The sequence below is a fragment of the Nicotiana tabacum genome, chromosome 17 (genome assembly GCF_000715075.1).
Source record: "Nicotiana tabacum cultivar K326 chromosome 17, ASM71507v2, whole genome shotgun sequence".
Taxonomy (NCBI): Eukaryota; Viridiplantae; Streptophyta; class Magnoliopsida; order Solanales; family Solanaceae; genus Nicotiana; species Nicotiana tabacum.
The window spans coordinates 51,653,977-51,678,338 of record NC_134096.1 but is presented as its reverse complement, the minus strand read 5'-3'; the positions used below and the strand labels follow the sequence as shown (position 1 = coordinate 51,678,338).

Below are 24,362 nucleotides of genomic sequence, written 5' to 3'. Positions count from 1 at the left end.
TGCTAAAGAAATCAATTATATTGCATAAATTAAATTTTTCAAATTTTCCTCCAAAAAGTCGAAAATCGACCCCGGGCCCACTTGGTCAAAACCAGAGATTCAGACAAAAATCTATTTACCCATTCACCCCCCGAACCCGGATATATAATTAGTTTTGGAGTCCGACCTCAAACCGAGGTCTAAATCCCCAAATTTCCAAAATCTCTAGTTTCTACCCAAACCCCTAATTCTACCGTGAAAACTCTAGATTTTAGGTTTAAAATTCATGAAATGTAATGGGTAATTGAAAGAAAATGGTTTAGAATCACTTACCAACACTTTGGGTAAGAAAGTAACTCTTGAAAATCGCCTCTAGCCCGTTTGTTTTTATAAAAGTTGAAAAAATGGCTTATTCACGTTCTTGATTCTGTTTTATGCACTGGGCGACAGTGTGCATCGTGTTCGCGAAGAGTATCGGCTGCCAAGACTTCGCGTTCGCGATACCTTGCTCGTGTTCGCGATCGTCACTTCCCCCTGGCCTTCGAGTTCTCAATGAAGGAACGACCAACCCTCCTCCAGGTCCCCAAGTGTTTCGCGTTCGCAATGAGCCGGACGCGTTCGCGAAGGGTAAATCCCCCATCACTTCGCGTTCGCGAAGAAGAAATTTCAGCCTCACCAGTTTACTCTTCGCGTTCGCGAGAGTACCTTCGCGAACGCGAAGAAGGACATGCCCGAACACCAGAATCTGCAGAAAACCAAATTTTCCCAAGTCCAAAATATCTTTTGGCCTATCCGAAATTCACCCGAGCCCTCGGGGCTCCAAACCAAACATGCACACAAGTCTAAAAACATCATACGAACTTGATCGGGCGATCCAATCGCCAAAATAACACCTAGAACTACGAATTTAACACCAAATCAAATGAGATTCCCAAGAATACTTTAAAATTTCTATTTTCTCAACCGGACGTCCGAATCACGTCAAACCAACTCCGTTTCTCACCAAATTTCACAAATAAGTCACAAATATTATATTAGACCTATACCGGGCTCCGGAACTAAAATACGGATCCGGTATCAACAAGGTCAAACATCAACCAATTCTTAAAAATAATTAAATTTTCAGACTTTTAATTTTCATCAAAAATTCATTGCTCAAGCTAGGGACATTCGAATTCGATTCCGGGCATATGTCCAGGCCCCATAATTCGATACGGACCCACCCGGATCGTCAAAATACGGATACAGGGCCGTTTACCAAAAAAGTTGATCGAAGTCAACGAAAATCAACTTTTAAGGCAAATATTCTTATTTTCATCAATTTTCAACATAAAAGCTTTCCGGAAACATGCCCAGACTGCGTACCAAATCTAGGAGGCTAAAAATAATATTTTTAAGGCTTAAGAGCGTAGAATCTAGTTCTAAAACATAATATGACTTTTTGGGTCATCACATTTTCAAATACTTTCTTCATTGTTTTCCCAGAATTTCACAATTCTTATGTCCAAACGCCCACTAACTATGGATGTAAATATATTCCTCGAGCACTAAGCTTGTTCAGATTGTTGTTACAAATTATTTCATAATGTATCGTATTGTATTGTATTATATTGTATTGTATTGTTTGATAAATACAATATTTGGATAGATTGTATTGTTCGCCGTCGTTTCATGATGTCACGCACTAACAATATGAAGAATAAACTTGTAACATTACTAAGAAAAAATAGGATACGGAGTAGAATTATTATATAAAAAGTAGGATAGAAAATAAAATGTGATTATTTAATAAAAAAGAAGGACAAGATGAGAAGAAAAAAGCAAAGAAACGACACCATCACACCAAATCCGTCATGTCATAAAGTGGCACTTTTCGTCGTTACATAACGATGGATTTAACGATACGATACCATAAAATTAAAGTAACAATCAAAATAAATATTTTATTTAAAGTAACAATACGATACAATACAATAAGTAACAGCCATCCAAACAAGTTGTAACAAGCTAAGGAAATACAAATAGTTAATTATGTAAAGAATAGTATTCTGCCCAAGATGCTCTCAACGTGAGAGCTTTGTCTATTATATATACAGAGTACAATGTATCAAATTAACAAGGACTCTACCTAGAGTACAAGGTTATGTAAACAAGGACTCTTTAGAATACAAAGTGTAAGACTAAAGGAATTCTACCTATTCTATATGCACTAATACACCCCCTCAATCTGGACTGGCGGAAGTAACGGATAGATTGTCCCGAAGAAAACAAAAAGTGAGATGAAGGCAGGCTCTTTGTAAAGATATTTGCTAACTGCAAATGTGTTGGAACATATTGAACTATGAGATCACCTTGTGCAACCTTATTACGCACAAAATGAAAATCAACAGCAATGTGTCTGGATTACGGATCATGTAAGTTGAACTGATGTTGTCACACAATACACGAATTGGTTCATGAAGAAATATACCACGCTCACAAAGAATGTGACGAATCCAACAACTCTCAGTAACAGTGTATGCAATAGCCCGGTACTCAGCCTCTTTAGATGATTTTGAAACTGTTGGTTGCTTCTTTGCACGCCAAGAGATAAGATTAGATCCTAGGAACACAGCAAAACCTGAAGTAGAACGGTGGCTATCTGGACAACCGGCCCAATCAGCATCCGAGTAGGCAATAACTATGCAAGTCGGAGATAGGGCACACAAAGTTATACCATAAGTCAGAGTACCCTGTAAGTACCTGAAAATATGCTTAACACAATGCATGTGAGTGGTACGGGAAGCATGCATAAATTGAGAGACAACATTTATAGCATAGACAATATCCGGACTAGTCATAGTCAAATATTGAAGAGCACCAACTATGCTCCTATATTCACTAGGATTTGAAAGTAACTCACCGTCCATCAGAGAAATAGAAGTGCGAGAAGCGATGGGAGTACGAACTGGTTTGCATGTGTGCATATGAAATTTAAGTAACAAATCATAAATGTACTTTTGCTGAGACGGGTGAAGACCGTGAGATGTACGAACTACTTGAATACAAAGAAAATAATGGAGATTGCCTAAGTCCTTCATAGCAAACTGATGGGATAGACGAGAATGATCAAGAAGACCATTATGACTACCTGTGAGAATGATATCATCGACATAGAGTAATAAAATAAGGAAATGAGAAGAAGAGCGATAAATAAACATCGAACTATCAGATTTGTTGCAAGCAAAACCATGAGAAATAAGAAATGCACTGAAGCGATGAATCCAAGCCCGGGGAGTTTGTTTCAATCCATAGATGACTTTGGTTAGCTTACAAACATGATTAGGATAGTCGGGATGAATAAAACCTGGAGGTTGCTTCATGTAGACCTCCTCAGTAAGAACTCCGTGCAAGAATGCATTTTTAACATCGAGCTGGCGAATTTTCCAAGAAAAAAAGACTGCAAGGGAAAGAACAATTCTCACAGTTGTCGCACGAACTACATGGCTAAATGTCTCATGATAATCGATGCCAGACTTTTGATGAAGATCTTGTGCTAGAAGGCGAGACTTGTATCGCTCAATGGACCCATCTGAATTATATTTTATGCGATATACCTATTTGCAACCGACTAAGTTCATGTTAGGGGTAAAAGGAACAAGGATCCAAGTATTATTCTCTAAAAGGGCATTAAATTCATCTACCATTGCTTGTTGCCACTTTGAATTTTTCACAGCTTGAGAAACGCAAGAAGGTTCTTGTTCATGGATATTAGCACTCAAAGAAAATTGTTTCTTTGGCTTAGAAATACCAGACTTAGATCGGGTTTGCATTGGATGTTGGGAAGGGGTAGATGACGAAGTTGAGAAATTAGTAATAAGTAATGAGGTAGACAAAGATGGTGAAGAACCTATAGGTAACGACTCCTTAAGGCTAGGTACGTGTGAAATAGGCTCTGCATGAGAGATCAGACAATTTTTGGAATCTATAGTTCTTTAGGATAAAGGTTGAGATACATGAGAAGTGTTATGTAAGGATGGAACAGTGGTAGACACCGAAAATTCAAGTTGTGGTGGTGGAATCCTACGATTAAGAGGCGACATGACAACAAGAGGATCAAAATTAGAGGATGAAGGGGAGACAATAGTAGGAGAACTAGACAACTCAGAATATGGAAAAATTAGTTCATGAAATATAACATGTCAACTGACATATACACGACCAGATTTTGGATCTAAACAACGATATCCCTTATACGCAGATGCATAGCCAAGGAAGACACATCTAACTGAACGAGGTGTAAGCTTATGAGAAACTCGAGTAGACAAATTAGGAAAGCATTCACAACCAAAAACTCGGAGAAAGTTGTAATCTGGAAGTCTATGAAAAAATTTCTCAAAGGGAGAAAGGCCATGTAAAATAGGCGTAGGTAACCTCTTAATGGTAAAAACAGCATAAAGGGTTGCATCAACCCAAAATTGAAACGGGAGTATAACGATTCGGCCGGTCGCTTCGAGCGTTATAGCCCCGTTTTCCCAATTTCTACTTATTTTTGTGTTATTCAGCTATATTATGTTATATCGGGTTAGTTGGTTTGGGACCGGAGTGGTTTCAGAGTGAATTGAGACACTTAGTCTCTTAAGTAGAAAATTAAGTTGGAAAAGCCAACTGGATGTTGACATATATGTAAACGATCTCGGATTTGAATTCTGATGGTTCTGTTAGCTCCGTTAGGTGATTTTGTATCAAGAGTGTATCCGGAATGTGATTTGGAGGTCCGTGGTAGAATTAGGCTTGAATTGACGAAATTGAAAATTTGGCGATTTCGGTCGGTAGTGAAAAATTTGATATCGGGGTCGGAATGGAATTCCGGAAGTTGGAGTAGGTTCATAGTGTCATTTTTTATGTGTGTGCAAAATTTGAGGTCATTCGGACGTGGTTTGGTTGGTTTCGGCATCGGTTACCGAATTTAGAAATTTAGAAATTTAGAAGTTCTTAGGCTTGAATCCGAGGGTAATTTGGTGTTTTGATGTTGTTTTGAGTGATTCGAAGGTTCGAATAAGTGTGTATGTTGATATATGACTTGTTTGAATTATTTGTTGAGATCCCGAGGGGCTCGGGATGATTTTGGATGGGTATCGGGAAGTTTGGAGTTTGAAAAATACAGATGATGTTGTTCTGGTGTGGCCGCACCTGCAAAGTGAGGACCGCAGGTGCGATGATCGCAGGTGCGGATGGCATGTCGCAGATGCAGGAAATGGAGGCCTGGCATTGAGCATAGGTGCGGAAGAGAGGATCGCACCTGCGAGCCCGCAGGTGCGAAGGGGCAGCCACAGGTGCGAAGCTTGGCGTCTAAGTGACTTTCGCAGATGCGCACCTGGGACCGCAGATGCTAGTCCGTAGGTGCAAGAAAGGTGTCCGCAGGTGTGGAATCTGGGGAATTAAGTGAGTTTCTCAGGTGCGTCTCCTTGGACCGCAGGTGCGGTCGCGCGGGTGTGAGAAAATGGCCGCAGGTGCGAGAAGCCTGGGCAGAGGGTACATATTTCACACTTCGCGAATTTTGGTGAATTCTTCACCATTTCTATTCGGTTTTGGAGCTTTTGGGAGAGATTTGAAGAGGGAATCAAGAGGGTTTCGTTGAGTTAAGTTACTTGAGCCCTAATACTTGTATATATGGTGATTCTACGTTGTTTAATCATTGTAATTAGTGAAAATGAGGGGTTAGGGCTTGAAATTTTTAAGAGTTTAATTTAAGGATTTGAGGCACCAAACGAAGTCCGATTTTGACGAATTTTATATATTCAGACTCGAGTGAGGACGAGGTTTGTTATTCTGTATTTTTGACTGGTTTCGAGATGTGGGCCCGGGGACCGGGTTTTGGCCGATTTTGGATTTTTGTCATATTTTGTAATTTTTATTGTGGAATTCGATTCGTTAGCCTATGTTGATGGTATTAATCTGATTATGGTTAGATTTGGAGCTTTTGGAGACCGAGTCCAAAGACGAGGACATCCCGGAGTAGGATTTTACGTTGTTAAGGTAAGTAACAGTTTTAAATCTGGCTTTGAGGGTATAAAACCGGAGATTTGACATCACGTGATTGTTTGGAAGTGATACTCACGCTAGGTGACGAGCTTGTGAGTGTGCACCGCAAGGGATTGAGACTTGGTCCGTCCCGTGAGACTGTAAGGCCTAATGGCTGTTATATGTGGTTATGTGTTTATTTGTTGTTGAACTTGTTTGTCTTCATGATAGAGATCATGCTTAGGCTTTTTTCATGCTCACATTATATGTACTCAGGCATAGAAATTATTGTACATGTTTACCTCAGTCTCTACTATTTGCCAATATGCGGTGATACTTGATGTGGGTTGTGTTCCCTTATTTGTTGATGATGGTGAGGCTAGTGAGGTACATGATTGAGTGAGGCCGAGGGTCTGGTTGTGAGGATATTAATACCATAGCGCATAAGTTGTACGCGTAGCACGTGAGTTGACCGTGCGGGTCCAGGTATTGATACCATAGCGCGTGAGTTGTCCGCGTAACACGTAAGTTGACCGTGCGGATCCAGGTATTAATATGATGGCACGTGAGTTGTCCGTGCTTAGCGCTTCGGCTTTGGAAGCCCCTCCAAAGTCTGTACATACCCCCATTGAGCGCAGAGTTTTGAGTGTTTTTGAGTATTGAATGCTGAGTGCGAGTGATGAGTGATGGAGTGACACTGCTGTGAGGTTGTATTTATTTATGTTGTTGCTGCATTTATCTGTTAAACTTATTTGTGGCATTTACTGAGTTATGGGATTTACCTGTTTATTTCTGTTTATTTTTAAATTGTGAAAATAAATAATGTGACTTATTTACTTAGCTCGTCACTATTGCTCAGCTCCTTACTTATTTCTGTTATTTGCTGAGGTGGTTGTACTCATACTACACCCTGCACTTTATGTGCAGATCCATGTGAGTTAGAGCACGGCGATCATTGAGTTTAGGCCGGCTATCTGGGGAGATTGCAAGGTAGTGCTAGCGTCTGCAGAACCTTGTTACCACTTTTATCATTTCTTCTTTTGGACTGCATTGACAGTTAGAAAGTTTTCATTTCTTAGTTCATAGATTTAGACGCTCATGACTTAGCGACACCCCGATGTTTGGGGCTCGTTTTCATATTTTTTTATATTATATTTAGAGTTGATTTAGTTTATGAAAAATTTAAATGTTGGAAATATTTTATTAAATTCTTATAATCGGTTTAGTAGTAATATTTTGGGAAGTAGGCTTGCCTTGTAACACGATAGGCGCCATCACGACCATTGTTATATTTTGGGTCGTGACAAGTTGGTATCGTAACCTAGGTTACATAGGCCTCACAAGTCATGAGCGGGTTTAGTAGAGTCTTGCGGATCGGTATGGAGACGTATGTACTTATCTTCGGGAGGCTGCAGAACCTTTAGGAAACTCCATATTCTTGAATTCTTGTCGTGCGAATCTGTTGATTCAAGTAACTAAACATCTGTTATTTCATTCTCTCATAGATGGTGAGGACTCGTGCTACCGGTCAGGAGGGCCAGCCACCAGTACCACCAGCCAGGGCCGCAAGAGGCCGAGGTCGCGGTAGAGGCCGTGGTAGGGGAAGAGGTGCAGCCCGTACAGCAGCTGGGGCAGTACCTACAGATTCACTGGTTGTCCCAGATCAGGACCAGGTTCCAGTTGTTGATGCACCAGCTCAGGCACCACCTGTGCCTATTGTGATTCCTGGCCTTCAGGAGGCCCTAGCTCAGATTCTGACAGCGTGTACCGGCCTTGCTCAGGCGGTCTCTATTTCGACGGCCGCAGCCACTTCTCGGGCTGGGAGAGGCACTCAGACTCTCGTCGCTCGCACACCCGAGCAGGCTATTCAGGGGCTTCAGACACCGGAGGCACCACCAGCCCATCCGATTGTAGCTACACAAGATTATGTGGTTCCTGCTATGCCTGAGGATGATCAGCGTAGGTTGGAGAGGTTTGGGAGACTCCAGCCGCCACCTTTCAGTGGCACAGAGAAAGGGGACGCTCAGTACTTCTTGGACAGGTGTCAGAGGATACTTCGTACTGCTAGTATTCTGGAGACTTGTGGGGTCTCCTTTACTACCTTTCAGTTTTCTGGGTCTGCACTCAGATGGTGGGAGACTTACGAGAGGCGTAGGCCTGTTGGCACAACACCCCTTACTTGGCATCAGTTCTCCGTTCTCTTTCTGGAGAAGTTTGTACCTGAGTCCTGCAAAGAGGAGTTGAGCACGCAGTTTGAGCAGCTTCGCCAGGGTGAGATGTCTGTTACACATTATGAGATGCGGTTCTCTGAGTTAGCTCGTCATGCGGTCTGGTTGGTTCCCACAGACAGAGAGAGGATCAGGAGGTTTATAGATGGCCTCGATTTTCAGCTTCGATTGCTTATGACCAGGGAGAGAGTATCAGGGATTACCTTTGATGAGATTTTCGACATTGCTCGACAGATTGAGATAGTTCGAGGTCAGAAGAGGACTGAGAGGGAGGCTAAGAGGCCCCATGGTCAGGGTGGTTTCAGTGGTGCTCCTCAGGGAGGTCAGTTTCAGCAAAGTCAGTCATCATTCAGTACATTGCCAGCGCAAGGTTCTCATTATACCCCGCCCGCTCAGGTATTATCGGGTAATTCTTTTGGGCATCAGAAGCAGCAGTTTCGTCAAAGGAGGGGTTGTTTCGAGTGCGGGGATTTTAGTCACATTGCGAGATATTTGCCCTAGGATGTTGGGTGGGACTCCACAACGGAGTACTCGGCCAACGTCACCAATACCAATTCCTCCACCACCCACCCTGCCAGGTAGGGGTGGAGTTCAGCCAACTAAGGGCGGAGCCTAATCAGCTATGGGTCGCCCGAAAGGGAGAGGCAGATCAGGGGGTGGTCAGGCCCGTTTCTATGCTCTCCCAGCCAGGCCAGACGTTATTGCTTCAGATGCTGTGATTTTAGGTATGTTCTTCTGTTAGACTCGTTCGAGGAGGTACGTATGTTTAAGAGGGGGAGGATGTAACGACATGACTGGTTGTTTCGAGAGTTATAGCCATGTCTTCCTCATTTCTACTTCTTTTTGTATTATTCAGCTATATTATGTTATATCGGGTTAGTTGGTTCGGGACGGGAGTGGTTTCAGAGTGAAGTGAGACACTTAGTCTCTTAAGTAGAAACTTAAGTTGGAAAAGTCAACCGGATGTTGACCTATGTATAAACGATCTCAAATTTGAATTTTGACGGTTCTGTTAACTCCGTTAGGTGATTTTGGACTTCAGAGTGTGTCCGAAATGTGATTTGGAGGTCCGTGGTAGAATTAGGCTTGAATTGGCGAAATTAGAAATTTGGCGATTTCGGTCAGTAGTGGAAAATTTGATATCGGGGTCGAAATAGAATTCCGGAAGTTGGAGTAGGTTCGTAGTGTCATTTGTGATGTGTGCGCAAAATTTGAGGTCATTCAGACGTGGTTTGGTTGGTTTCGGCATCGGTTGTCGAATTTGAAAATTTAGAAGTTCTTAGGCTTGAATCCAAGGGTAATTTGGTGTTTTGATGTTGTTTTGAGTGATTCGAAAGTTCGACTAAGTGTGTATGTTGATATATGACTTGTTTGAATTATTGGTTGAGGTCCCGAGGGACTCGGGATTATTTCGGATGGGTATCGAGAAGTTTGGAGTTTGGAAAATGCAACTGATGCTGCTATTCTGGTGTGGCCGCACCTGCAAAGTGGGGACCACAGGTGCGATGGTCGCAGGTGCGGATGGTATGTCGTAGATGCAGGAAATGGAGGCTTGGCATTGAGCGCAGGTGCGGAATAGAAGATCGCACCTACGAGCCCGCAGGTGCGAAGGGGTAGCTGCAGGTGCGAAGCTTGGCGTCTAAGTGACTTTCGCAGATGCGCACCTGGGACCGCAGATGCCAGTCCGCAGGTGCGAGAAAGGTGTCCGCAGGTGCGGAAGCTGGGTAATTAAGTGAGTTGTGCAGGTGCGTCTCCTTGGACCGCAAGTGCGGTCGCACGGGTGCGAGAAAATGGCCGCAGGTGCGAGAAGCCTGGGCAGAGGGTACATATTGCACATTTCGCGAATTTTGGTGCATTCTTCACCATTTCTATTCGGTTTTGCTGCTTTTGGGAGAGATGTGAAGAGGAATCAAGGGGGTTTCGTTGAGGTAAGTTACTTGAGCCATAATACTTGTGTATATGGTGATTCTCCGTTGTTTAATCATTGTAATTAGTGAAAATGAGGGGTTAGGGCTTGAAATTTTTAAGAGTTTAATTTAAGGATTTGAGGGACCAAACGGAGTCCGATTTTGACAAATTTTATATGGTTAGACTCGGGTGAGGACAAGGTTTGTTATTCTGCCATTTTTGACTGGTTTCGAGATGTGGTCTCGGGGACCGGGTTTTGGCCGATTTCGGATTTTTGGCATATTTTATAATTTTTATTGTGGAATTTGATTCGTTAGACTATGTTGATGGTATTAATATAATTATGGTTAGATTTGGAGCTTTTGGAGACCGAGTCTAGAGACGAGGGCATCCCGGAGTAGGATTTTACGTTGTTAAGGTAAGTAACAGTTTTAACTCTGGCTTTGAGGGTATAAACCCAGAGATTTGACATCACATGATTGTTTGGATGTGATACCCACGCTAGGTGACGAGCTTGTGGGTGTGAACCGCGAGGGATTAAGACTTGGTCTGTCCCGTGAGACTGTAAGACCTAATGGCTATTATCTGTGGTTATGTGTTTATTTGTTGTTGAACTTGTTTGTCTTCATGATATAGATCAGGCTTAGGTTTTATTCATGCTCACATTATTTGTACTCAGTCATAGAAATTATTGTACATGTTTACTTCAGTCTCTATTATTTGCTAATATGCGGTGATACTTGATGTGCGGTGTGTTTCCTTATTTGTTGATGATGGTGAGGCTAATAAGGTACATGATTGAGTGAGGCCGAGGGCATAGTTGTGAGGATATTAATACCATAGCGCGTGAGTTGTCCGCGTAGCACGTGAGTTGACTGTGCGGGTCCAAGTATTGATACCATAGCGCGTGAGTTGTCCGCGTAACACGTGAGTTGACCGTGCGGATTCAGGTATTGATATGATGGCACGTGAGTTGTCCGTGCTTAGCGCCTGGGTTTTAGAAGCCCCTCCGGAGTCTGTACACACACCCAGTGAGTGCAGAGTGTTGAGTGTTTTGAGTATTGAGTGTTGAGTGCAAGTGATGAGTGATGGAGTGACACTACTGTGAGGTTGTATTTATTTGTGTTGTTGCTGCATTTATCTGTTAAACTTCTTTGTGGCATTTACTGAGTTATGGGATTTACCTATTTATTTCTGTTTATTTTTAAATTGTGAAAATAAATAATTTGACTGATTTACTTAGCTCGTCACTATTACTCAGTTCCTTAGTTATTTCTGTTACTTGCTGAGGTGGTTGTACTCATACTACACCCTGCACTTTATGTTCAGATCTAGGTGAGTTAGAGTGCGGCGATCGTTGAGTTCAGGACGGCTATCTGGGGAGACTACAAGGTAGTTGCTAGCATCCGTAGAACCTTGTTACCCTTTTTATCATTTCTTCTTTTGGACTGTATTGACAGTTAGAAAGTTTTCATTTCTTAGTTCATAGATTTAGACGCTCATGACTTAGTGACACCCCGATGTTTGGGGCTCGTTTCCGTATTTTTCTATATTATATTTAGAGTTGATTTAGTTTATGAAAAATTTAAATGTTGGAAATATTTTATTAAATTCTTATAATTGGTTTAGTAGTAATATTTTGGGAAGTAGGCTTGCCTTGTAACACGATAGGCGTCATCACGACCATGGTTAGATTTTGGGTCGTGACAGGGAGAGTAGCATCTGTTATAATTGTGCGTACCATTTCAATAATGTGTCGATGTTTCCGTTCAGCAACCCAATTTTGTTGAGGAATGTCCGGACACGACTTACGAAAATAAATTATACATGCACTAATAAATTATCCATGCACCGTTAATACATGGTAGCTCATTAGCTTTTGGTTAATTAACCGAATCCAGTATTTTTAAAACGGGACATGAATATATATGTGAAAAATAAATTTTAATAATTACTCCTACTAAATTTTGAATCCACAAGTTAAGACACCCATATATTTGATTATCAGACAAACAATTCTAACGAACTGAATGATATAATATAATTCAACCAGTAACAAAAACTGAGGAATATAACCTGAAAATTGTGACCTAATTAACTGTGCTAGTAGACGTCAATAATGCAGCACTAATGCACTTACCATTGATGAGTATAGATGAAATAGGATCCAAGGAAGTAATAGGATTAGTATCTGCTTTCGTCGCATGGGCCAGTAAACTTAGGAACCTGCAGTAGCGACCATATTCTTACTAAATTACTCGGGAATATGGTAAAAAATGCCTCTATATTATTCAAAATTGAGTAAATTCATCCTTTTGGTAAGCTTTTCATCTAATATTAACCATGTCGTTAGGAACCCTTAATCAAACGCATAAGAGTAAATATGAACCATTTTTCTCTAGGAATTTAAACACATGAAAGGCTAATGACAAGAATATGAATAGAATAAAAGTCTAACGGAGGACAAAATATATATATATATATATATATTGTGGGCAATAGAAAAGTGAGGTGGCACCTCTCTTAAGCCAAGAAACACATTTATCTTTTTTCTCCTTTTTTTAGGGTTTTTCATCATTTTCTATTTATTTTATATTAAAAATTCTATCTTCATAACTCATACCTCTTTATCTTCATAACCTATATTTTTAATAATTTCAATAACTCTCATGCATTTCATATTCATAACCTCTAAATATTTAATGTGTAAGTTTATGACTATTTATTATATGTTCTTACCTATATAAGGACTTCTATGTTTTGAACAAATATGATTGATACTAACTTTATATTCTGCTTATTAAGGGTGTACATGGATCGGGTTGGTTCGGTTTTTAACAAAACCAAACCAAACCAACTATATCGGTTTGGATTAGTTCGGTTTTGTCGGGATTTTCAGATATTTTACTACTGAAATATTAATTTAATCTTACTTTGTTAAATTTTTTATAAGTAAATATATATTTAGTAAAAATTTAAAAATTTACAAACATATTATCTATTAAAATATTCTGACATTAATTTTTCGTTAATATACACTTTCAAGGTTAACCGAGTTTAGTAATTAAACATAAAAATCAATATGATACCTAAATAATAATAATAATAACCAGTTCAAACTCGAAAAATATATAAGAATTTAATAGATCTTGACATATGAATATATGGAAGAAAGAAATTGACGCACTTCAATAACGCTTGATAAGGAAGTGCTCATACAACCCATTATTTAAGGTTAATAAATATTGAGCACTTCATATTCTATTAAACATTATATCCTGTAAGAGAATCCCAAATATTTCTAAATATTTTTTAAAAAAAATCTATACAAAATCTTAAAAAGTATATATAAAAACTATATTTTTATATATTGGTTTGGTTCGGGTTTTTTTACTCAATACCAAACCAAACCAAATCAAACCAAACCTAGTCGGGATTTTTAATCTATTTGGTTTGACTTTTCAGTTTGGTGCGATTTTCCAGTTCGGTTTGTACACCCCTACTGCTTATAATGGTTTGAGCTATCTCTATGTCAAAGGTTGTAGTGGAAAAAAATAATTATACTAAGATATGGTATAATTTTGTTTAAAAAATTAAATATTCTTGTAAATGCTTGGTGAATTTTATTCTTTAAAGTGACATTATCTCTAATTTAATATTAGAGTTACTCAATTAAATGTATCCCATAAAAGCATGCTTTAACTACCGGAATAATACAATAAATTAACGGAATAAAAGTTTTAACATTTATGTAGCAAAGTAAGAGGAGGAGGTATTCCTAATGATCTTTTGTCAAAAAGTATATACTTTTTCTCATTGAAATTTTCAGCTTATCAATATACAACTAACAATAATTTAATTTAATTTATTTGTGTAATTGGTAGTTTTAAGAATCTATGCAACTTTTATTTTAATTTTAGGTTTTATTTTTCTTAGTCTTGGACTTTCTTAATTAGATAAAACTTCAGTAATATTCATTGATAATATACAGTTAACTATACATCACATAGATTATTTGCTACAAATAAACTAAATTTATGAATTAAACCAAATATATTTTATTTATTGGCGATTTGCTTTCTCATAAAAAGAGGGATAATATTTACATTTGTTATTCACTCGATAAAGTTTTTTTTAAAATTTTACTGATGTTTCTTAAACCCCGCGCAAACCGCGGGTAAATTTACTAGTTGAACTATAATGACACATGATCAATTTTGGAGCTTTCCCTAATAACCACCCCTCAAAATAGCTTTTAAATAAATTTGAAGTAGCCATAATAATACGACCATCAGCTTTCATTTTCACTCTCAAGCAATACTACGGCGACCAGTTCCCAGAGACAGTTGGGGCATGATCATAAACCGAAGATTTACAACACTTACTCTTTCAACTTTCATCCTAATCCATTTTGACCTGGGCTTCAAACAAATTATATATACTCCCTCCGTTCACTTTTACCTCCTATAGCAATGATATATATCTTATTTATTATAAATTAAAATCATTTTAAATTATTATTTTCTATAGCTATCTTTTATATTTTATAGCAAAATAAGTATTTATAGTATATATTATCATTGAGGCATGAAATAAGGCATGAAATATGTTATTAATATTTTTTCTCTCTTAGACAACTGGACATACCTATTTTTAAGGTAATTGCCGTTACTGTATTCATAAATACATGGCGCGAATACATGTGAATACATGCGCATACAACTGTACTGCCCTAATAGGAGCTTTTTACTGTTGTATTCATGAATACAGCAGCGCGAATACATGTGAATACATGCGCGTACAACTGAATTGCCCTAATTTAAGGCGATTTTTGTTGTTGTATTCATGAATACATGGCACGACATGCTCGTACAACTGGACTACTCTGATTTTATGCGCTTTTTACTGTTGTATTCATGAATACAACAGCGCGAATACATGTGAATACATGCGCGTACAACTGGACTGGCCTGATTTTAGGCGCTTTTTGCTACTGTATTCATGAATACATTGCGCTGATACATGTGAATACATGCGCGTACAGCTGGACTACTCTGATTTTTAGACCTTTTTTGCTGATGTATTCAGGAATACAGCAGCGTGAATACAACGAATACACTACCGTAACAACTGAATAGTAGCTATAAGAAGTAATTATGTATATGGTAGTTATAGGAAGTTAATAGCCACTAAACAATAGTGGTTTCTGAAAATTCCTCTATTAAAAATACATTTTCACTTTTACTTGTCCACTATACTTAATCAAGAGAAAGACAATCTTTTTCCCTCATGTTTTACCATTATCATTAATTACTCATTCTCCAAATCATTTCCCAAGACTTTTGAAAATTCTGTCATTATTATGAATAAAATTGTAAAATACATACTTCATTTATGTTTTTGAATGGACACCAAAATCAAAAGTGAACAACTAAAAATGAACGGAGAGAATATATATATAGAGAGAGAGGATATCGACAAAAATTATATAGGGTTCACGTGAACCCGTAGAATGCCTAGTAGATCCGCCCCCTCCTTCACAAAGGAAATCTTTAATTAGTGCCCATGCTCGACCACGAAACTAAATTCAATTCACTCTTTTGATGTACTCTCTGAAGAATTTACGCTAAGATCTTATCATTCAGCAATCAACACTAGAAGTACAATGGTGTATTTATTATGTCGAGAAAGAGGCAAATCTTAACATAAAAAAGATAAAGAATATTAAATTTTAACGTGAAAATTTCTTCAAGTCGAAGGTAAAAATTACGGGATCACAAATATCTAAAAATTTCACTATAACAATAAGAGGGTTACAAAAGTTCTACAAATTAGCTATACAACGAGTGCCAAACACGAAGCAACAATAGCAAGAACAAAATCAATTGAAAAAAGAGAAGTCACAAAAATGGAGTTGTTGTTCAGGGCTCAAAATCGGATTCTACGAGCCTCCAATCCGATCTCCACCGTTCAAATCAAAGAGCAAGATTTAGGAACTGTCATTCAAAATTTTAGCTCAATCCAATGGTGAACGAATCCAAACGCGATTTGAACTTGGTTGGTCGGAACAAAATCTGTAGCAAAATGAACACTTTTTCTTCTCGCTTCTCTCTTGACGAAAGATCTCTCAAAAACTACTCTTATGTGCTTATACTAATAAGCATATAACAATTCTCAAAGGTTGCACTATTTATAGATAATGAGTGGTGTTTTCTCTTGAGAACAAAAACCAAAATAGAAATAAAAATCGAATTCAATTCAAAATAGGAATGGAAACCAAAAGAGAATAGGATTAAGTCATTGAACATTTGGATGGACAACATGGGAATAGGCCCAACAAGCTTCAACTCCGGCCAAGGGGCCAAATATGTCTTCAAGTAGAGGAGCCATTGACATGCTTCATGCTTGCCAATTTTCTGCAAAACTCTTGTTTATCTGCAACCACTACTTTCGTCAGCATACCCGAATAATTGTCATCAATGTGTATCTTCTCAATCTCAAATAATTTCTCTTCCACTGCCATTCTTATCCAATGATACTTTCTATTTATATGTTTCGTCTTAGAATGAAAAATTGAGTGCTTTGTGAGACAGATAACACTCTGATTATCACAAAATAAGATCTAGCTTGGCTGCTCAAATCCAAGATCATTAATAAACTCTTTCATCCATAATAATTCTTTGGCACCTTCGGTGACAACAATATATTCGGCTTCTGTGGTGGATAGGGCTATGCACTTCTGTAGTCTAGATTGCCAAGAAATAACTCTCCCTGCAAAGGTGATCAAATAACCGGAAGTGGATCTTGAATTATCAAGATTGCCTCCAAAATCGAAGTTTGTGAACAAACAAGTTCAAGCTTGCCACTGCCAAAGCACAACTTCAAATCTGCAGTACCTTTCAGATACCTTAATATCTATTTTACTCCATCCTCAATGCTCCTTTTTAGGATTAGAAAGAAATCTACTAACAGTACCAACGACATGAGCAATATCTGGTCTAGTGCAAATGATATCATACATCAAACTACCAACAATAGAAGAGTAAGGAATACGAGATATCTCTTTTTTCTCTTTATCAGTATATGGGCTCGGACTAATACTCATTTTAAATTGTTTAACAAGAGGAGTACTAACCACTTTTGCATCTGTCATATTGAATCTCTTGAGTACTTTCTCAATGTACTACTTTTGGGATAAAAATAACTCATTTCTATCTATGTGTCGGTGGATTTGAATGCCCAAAATTTTCTTTGTTGCCCCAAGTCCTTCATCACAAACGGTTTGCTTAATTGCTTCTTAAGGACTACAATTATGGATTTATTCTTGCCAACAACAAGCATATCATCCACATAAAGCAATAAGATAATAAAATCATCATCAAAGAACTTCTGGAAGAATACACACTTATCTGAAGAAGTTTTATTGTAACCTTATTTTTCTACGACAAATTCAAACTTCAAATACTATTGCCTTGGAGTGTGTTTCAATCCATACATGCTCTTTTTCAATTTGCAAACGTAGTTTTCTTTTCCCTTGGTTACAAAAACCTCATGTTGCTCCATATAAATCTCCCCATCTAAATCACCATGAAGAAAAATAGTCTTCATATCCATCTGCTCAACCTCTAAATCTAGACTCACGATTAAGCCTAGAACCACACAAATAGAAGACATCTTCACAACATAGGAGAAAATTTCATCAAAGTCAACTCTCTTCTTCTGGCCAACACCTTTAAAATTGTTAGGTGTTCTCCTGATTTTCTTACTTACGAAAAGAAAAATATAATTCTTTTATATTTGGCTAGTCCTTTTTCTTTGAGGAAAAGGTTTTGGACTTCTATAAATTGAGGATCCGTTCTTCTCCTTTAGTAGCATCCACAATGTAGCCATCAAGGGTTTGAGATTCTTGTTTAGGGGGAGAATTTCGGGACAAGTGTTAGCCTTTCACTTGTGTTTGCCTCTTAGTAAGGTTGTTCTCTCGATATTTTGTACTCTCTTTTCTATAGTGGATTGCTCATCTGCACTTGTGGACATATGCCAATTGGCCGAACCACATTAAATATTTGTGTCTCTTTTGGTATATTTCTCCTTTATTGTATGATTTATCGTCATTGAATGTATGATTTACCAGCTTTCGCATGACACCTGATGATTTCGATCTAACAAGTGGTATCAGAGAGGGGTTCAAGACAAGTTCATCTTGACGGGTTTAGTTCTTGCCACAACCTATTTGACGGTAATCAAGATTTTCATCTGAGAAAATTGAATAGGGTGCTACTCACGTTGAGACAAACTTTGTGGTGGAGATTTGGAGATACGACTTGTTGAAAGTTATGTGAAGGTGGATCAAAATTATTTTGTTAGAAAATTCAGGCCAAATGAAAGAATTGTTATGTGTTGTCCTGATTTTCTTTACCATATTTGGTTTTTCTATTTCTTGATGGAGGGCAACATATTTACCAAAATTGATTTTATATTTTACGAAAAGAAAAATATAATTCTTCCATGTTTGGCTAGTCCTTTTTCTTGGAGGAAAAAATTTTGGACTTCTATAAATTGAGTATCATTTCTTCTCATTTAGTAGCATCCACAATGTAGCTATAAAGGGTTTGAGAGACTTATTTAAGGGGAGAATTTCGGGACAAGTGTTGGTGTGTCACTTGTGTTTGTCTCTTTGTAAGGTTGTTCTCTCGATATTTTATACTCTCTTTTTTATAGTGGTATAGGAACTATTCCGATTTCGGTGAAGTTACAAATTAGAAGAATTCGAGAAATTTTTGATTGAATCATGATACAAATTACAACGAAGAAAACATACCGAATAATCATTCTATGATGAAAATAGAATAACTGCCAATTTTGTGTACATAACGGGTATACACTATAATACAATCAAATCTAAAATTTATTGGAAGATCAACAACGGAACGAAGAACGCTATTTTACGACAGCAATACAACAAAGAAGAATCTTATGAGGCTTCCCTGTCGAGAATTAAAAATGTAATATTTTTGGTTGAACTCAAGCCATGGGATCAACGCCATCATTTAAAACCCACATAGAATAATCGAGAAGGATCTCAACCTCAAAAACAAGACCAAAAGGGACAGAAACAAAGACAAGTGCTCAATCTCTATCATAGTAAAGTTTATTTATATTATTATATCTCGTTGCTAAAAATCACAACACAGTTTGAAGCCGTGATTTTACATTTAAATGGGACAAGAGAATTAAGGAAAGGGGAAGGAAGGGGGTAGAAATAGTGAGCATTGTATTACCTCTATACGAAGAAAGTGCAGCCCCTCACATCAATCAAACAAATGAAGCTCTGCCATATAGCACATTCCTTTACAGCACCTAACTTAGCTCAACACTGACACTTGCGACAGAATTTTGGTGCACAGCATCTTAGGAAACCAATTCTTTATTTGCATACACATTCCAGCCCTAGTAAATAGTCTGACATTTGCACACTTTTGGTCATTGGCTCCAAATGCAAGCCCTGAAACCAAAGTGTTAAATGATGCAAAGATCAATATCCTTGTATGCCAAATAAAAACCTCAAACATAGACAACAATGAATACTAACAAGTCAATAAAGCACAAGGTGGACTCCAATCAATCAGCCACACCTCATTCTCACACCAATTGGGCATGATACATTAATCGACTATATTACTTCAGCTCTAATCCAGCCCTCTTTTCTTTCATAAAGATTCTTATGGAAAGAAAATTAACGAATCAGTGAATAACATCGGAAAAAGAGGAGAAAACAGAACAAGAAAAACAATGCTAATATACCAACAGTAGCGAAAAACTGGGCAAATTAAAAAAGGGGTGCACAAACCAAAAGAAATATTAACCTAACAGGGTTCTAATTGATTGCACACCTCATTCATGTAGGAAGATAGGAACAGCCAACTATGCAAAAAAGTGTAATAATTGGATTGAGAATCTCAAATCCCAATCTCTCAAGAGGATAACACTCCTCCCGTTTCTCACCAAACACTTTCAATTCTGGAATATCCATTTGGAGTGTCATTTATACAACTAAATCTTTCAAAAAAGGTTGAGAGTTAAAGGTTATTACTTCGATTGAGTTAATGATATTACTTCGTATAATTGATTTGTTCATTAATAAATAGAGCTTAAAGAGTAAAGGCAACAAATCTTAGCTTAGGGAATAAGGTTAAAGGTTCTTAGGACTCCAAGAGTGTGTTTGCACCCTTTTGCATGAGAGAAAATATAGATAAACTGATTAAAGGTGCATTAAAAGTTTATCTGAGAGATCCACCCTGGAAATTGTAGCTGGCCCAGCGGTGGATCGGACCAAAATGGCCTGGTTACATAAATTATATAAACAAAGAAAAAAGGGTCATGTTTTTCTCTTAAGAATCTACTTTACCTCAGAAAATTGGTAAAAAGGCCTAGAGTGGCTGGGGCAAGTTGGCAACCATTCACCGAGTAGGAGTAATTAGGCAACTACTATCAAGCAACTAGTTAATGATGTTTAATTAAGCAATTTCCTTAGGTACGGGATGATTAAAGCCTTGTTGTACATGAACACCATCACAACAACAGATACACAAGGGCAAAGAGCATGCTCTCTCAAAAAATTTACGATTTGTCTCTAACCTATTCATAAGGCACAGAAAGAATTTAGGATCCTTGCCCCAGGATCTGCACCTCACTGCCAGACGGTTTCGGCCTTTAAAATCCTAGACCTCAAGGTCTTCCACCTCACCAACATTGACTTGTGACTTTTAGCTTATAAGCTACTTTTTAAAAGCCAATCCGAACACCCTCTACATTAGTTCCCACATCAACCTATTAATTCAGCAACATAACTGTCTATTAGCTATACATCAATCAACAATGCTTTAATTCTAAATCATTTGAGGTCGACTATATCCATTCATCCTATATCCATTCTGCTCAATTCAGGGACTTGCCTAGGTGGCTAGGTCCCAACAAATTAAATATTCCGTCGCCCTATTTTACTTTGGCCGTCGACCTACTAAACCTTTATCTATTCGGATTTAAAACCAACTATACTTTGCAAAACTAACATAGGTAGAGTTCATCGCCAACTCCACCAGCAAATGAAATCAAGAAACTGTCCATTAGCAAATAGATTGTCGTAACTTGAGGGTTAGGGTAATTGCCGTCATAAACTATTACCCAAATAACTGTTGGGGGGAAGGGGGGGTTAATAATAAAGAACGTCCATGGTCAAAGAGACCCTTCGATTTGGCTAGTGGACTAACTTTTTTATGACGGTGGTGCTTGGGCCAGCTTGTGCATACCTCGACTATTCCATCGAGTACCTGCAACCTCTCACCAACACAGGTGTCAAATAACTCTATCCACCAAGCCTTAGGCAGATGGGAAGAAATCACCTAGTATTTTTTTGCCTCCATTGGGATTTGAACATATGTTCATATGGTTCTCCGTCCACTTTATGAACACTAGACCACACCCTCGCGTTCTTTGCCTAGTGAACCTATTACAGACATGCACAACAAACGTGCGCTAATAGGTTGCATGTTAGATTAGGTAAACCTAAATTGGGTTCTCTACTTTCCAAATGACCAGAATAAACGTCGAAATTCGATAGTTAGAACTTAGAAGAAAGAATAAGTTTGTTTTGGTTTAGACCAAAACAAATATGGAAAAGACAGCAATGAACATTTTAAATAGCAATATGGTGCAGTTAATGAATTGACAACCTTACTAATGAATAAGTTTATGACAATTAGCAATCATATTTAATACATACAAGTAAAATGTAAGCATACATTTTCAATTTTACGCACCACTATCCATCATTTCATAAATTTAAGGGCTTGTATGAATCAAACACTATGACATTTTGTATAACGTGGTACCCTGCATTGTTTCAACCACTAAAACAACCATATCTGATCTCCCCCTTCCTTCATTTGGTGCTACATACTGCAGCCCACTTCATGCTCACTAATGTATATACTCCATCTTTTCCCCCTCTACAGTCACCTGATTTTACATATAAATACAAAAATTTTCACAACCAAGCACGAATCAACCTCATTCCTCAAGGCATATGTCTATCACAAAAGGTAAAAAGTCTACTCTTCTTTCAATCTGTTCCTTTTTCTCCAGATGAATCTTTTTTCCAATATTTGATACACCTCAGCTCCAATATGACTTCCAAAACAAACTCAACATCCAAAACCTAAAGAATTTAAGATAGTTTGACATATATACAAAATTTCCTAATTACAACCACTAGAGAAAGTTTAAGAAAAGCTTCTTTAGTCATACAACAAGCTGTTTGATTCCAGTTTGAACATTTTGATGGTTTCGAAAGCTATTCATGTAAAGCCATCATGCAAGCAAGAATAACAAACATTAACCGATTTTTATGAAGCCATGATTGTGAGCATATATAAGGAAGCAACAGTCAGGATTTTCCACCCACAACTAAATATTGTCTAAATTATCATAAAAAAGAGATAAGAAATTACTTCAAAATATGTATGCAGGTTGTTGTCTAACAGGGCAGTGAATGTAAAACACAGTGCAAGCCATTTGCAGATTATCTCATGAGCAATTAATAGACTGCAAAAGAATTCAAATTTAAAAGCAACGGGAAGGCAACCGAAGTTCAATCACAATGACAGGATTAATGACCACGCACCACTCTAGAATTTAATATAGAAACGACTATTATTACTTCAGGCGGAAAATAGTCAAATACCCAAGATTCCCAATGCCATTTATAGGCTCGAGAAGCTGCAACTGATGTTGCTGTGTCTCCTGTCCTGTCTGAATTTGCTGCAACGGCTGCACATTACCAGCATCAATTGCAGCTGCAGCAGTAGTTGGAGTCCCTTTCCCCTCCACAAACCGCCACATATACCACGCCCCAGCTGACCTATATGGTCTCCATTTCTCGCACAATTGCTCCATCTGCGACGGCCTAGGTAATTCCTCTAATCCGTATAACAACTGCACACCTTTCCTGACCCCCAAATCACTAACAGGCAAAACATCCGGCCAATGCAGTGAAAAGATCATGAACATATGCACTGACCAAGAACCAATACCCTTCACCATCGAAAGCATGGTAAACAATGACTTATCATCCATCTTTACAAGCGCATCATCACACAAAATCCCATTTTTATACTTATTAGCTAAGTCATATAAATAACTAGCCTTTCGCCCCGAGACACCTATCTGCTTGAGCTGTTGAGCGGATAGGGAGAGGACGATGTCAGGGCAAACGGCATCTTCTCCGCCACAAAGGGACACGAAGCGTGTGTAAATTGAGGTGCCTGCTTTATAAGCTAGTTGCTGGTACAGAATGCTCTTGCTTAGGGCTAAAAACGGAGAATTGTGTGACTCAAATTGAGGGACCGGAAGTGTGTCTATTAAGGAACCGAGAAGCGGGTCGGCTGAACGGAGGTGTAAGAGTGCATTGTCGATTTCGCCGTCAGCTGATAAGGGTTTGATGATTTGGGGCAAAACCCTAGATGATGATTTCGGTGTGCTCTTTCGGCGACTCTTGGTGGATGCTGGCGTCGCGGAGGATGCGGTGATTTGCGGGGTTTTTGAGGAGGGGAGGGAAGAAAGTTTTCGTATTTTTTGGGGTCGAATTGGGATTTTGGAAGGGTTAGAGGGGTTTGGGGGAAGATCAACGGGAGAGTTGGATACAAGGGTGGAGTCGGAATTGGGTTGGGGTTGAGGTGGAGTTTGGGTTTCGGGTTTTGCTTGTACTTGGGTTTGTTCACCCATGAGCGCTAAATAGGGGCCAAGGGAGATTGGCTGATATTTACCGGCGGTTGTGGAGGGGGGGGGGAATTGGAAGTTTCAGGTGGCAATTGACGGCGACGGTCTGGGAACTGAGTGTAATGGTTATCCGAGGAGTAGCCGGACGATTTGGGTTTTGTTACGTTTATTGAATTGCTTTGTTAGAGAACGTAATTGCTATCGTTTAAAGGTGCGGTCTTGTAGTTATTTTGACGGGAGATAAATAAAAATTATCCAAAATCATCAAAAAAATAACCAAAAAAACAAAAACGGTTATAAATATATTATATTATGAATGTTCATTTAGTACTCCATTGTAAATAAGTTTGTTGAAGAAGTTTATCTTCTTGAAAAATACACAGTGATATGAAGAAGTTTTATTGTAACCTTATTTTTCTATGACAAATTCAAACTTCAAATACCATTGCCTTGGAGTGTGTTTTAATCCAT

General features: G+C 38.4%; 1 protein-coding gene across 4 annotated transcripts; it reads right to left on the bottom strand.

Moving 5' to 3' along the window:
• Nucleotides 1-18,911: 18,911 nt before the first annotated feature.
• LOC107796988 (alkylbase DNA glycosidase-like protein mag2) lies at nucleotides 18,912-24,124 on the bottom strand. Of its 4 annotated transcripts, none has more exons than XM_075234307.1 (2): nucleotides 22,798-24,124; nucleotides 18,912-19,620 (listed from the first exon to the last, which is right to left on the bottom strand). In XM_075234307.1, exon 1 carries the CDS (start codon nucleotides 23,895-23,897, stop codon nucleotides 22,830-22,832), a length of 1,068 nt encoding a protein of 355 aa, XP_075090408.1. In that variant the 5' UTR covers nucleotides 23,898-24,124; the 3' UTR covers nucleotides 18,912-19,620; nucleotides 22,798-22,829. The 4 variants fall into 4 exon arrangements, with proteins under 4 accessions (XP_075090408.1, XP_016475303.2, XP_075090409.1 ...); XM_016619817.2 differs by having other exon boundaries at nucleotides 22,834-24,124; XM_075234308.1 differs by having other exon boundaries at nucleotides 22,858-24,121.
• Nucleotides 24,125-24,362: the final 238 nt, after the last annotated feature.

Excerpts from the sequence above, each read along its gene's own strand:
- LOC107796988 (XM_016619817.2), bottom strand. The coding sequence starts at position 23,897 with ATGGGTGAACAAACCCAAGTACAAGCAAAACCCGAAACCCAAACTCCA. Across the intron at positions 19,621-22,833 it reads TTGACTATTTTCCGCCTGAA|GGCTTGCATTTGGAGCCAAT; the intron begins GTAATAATAGTC and ends CTTTGGTTTCAG.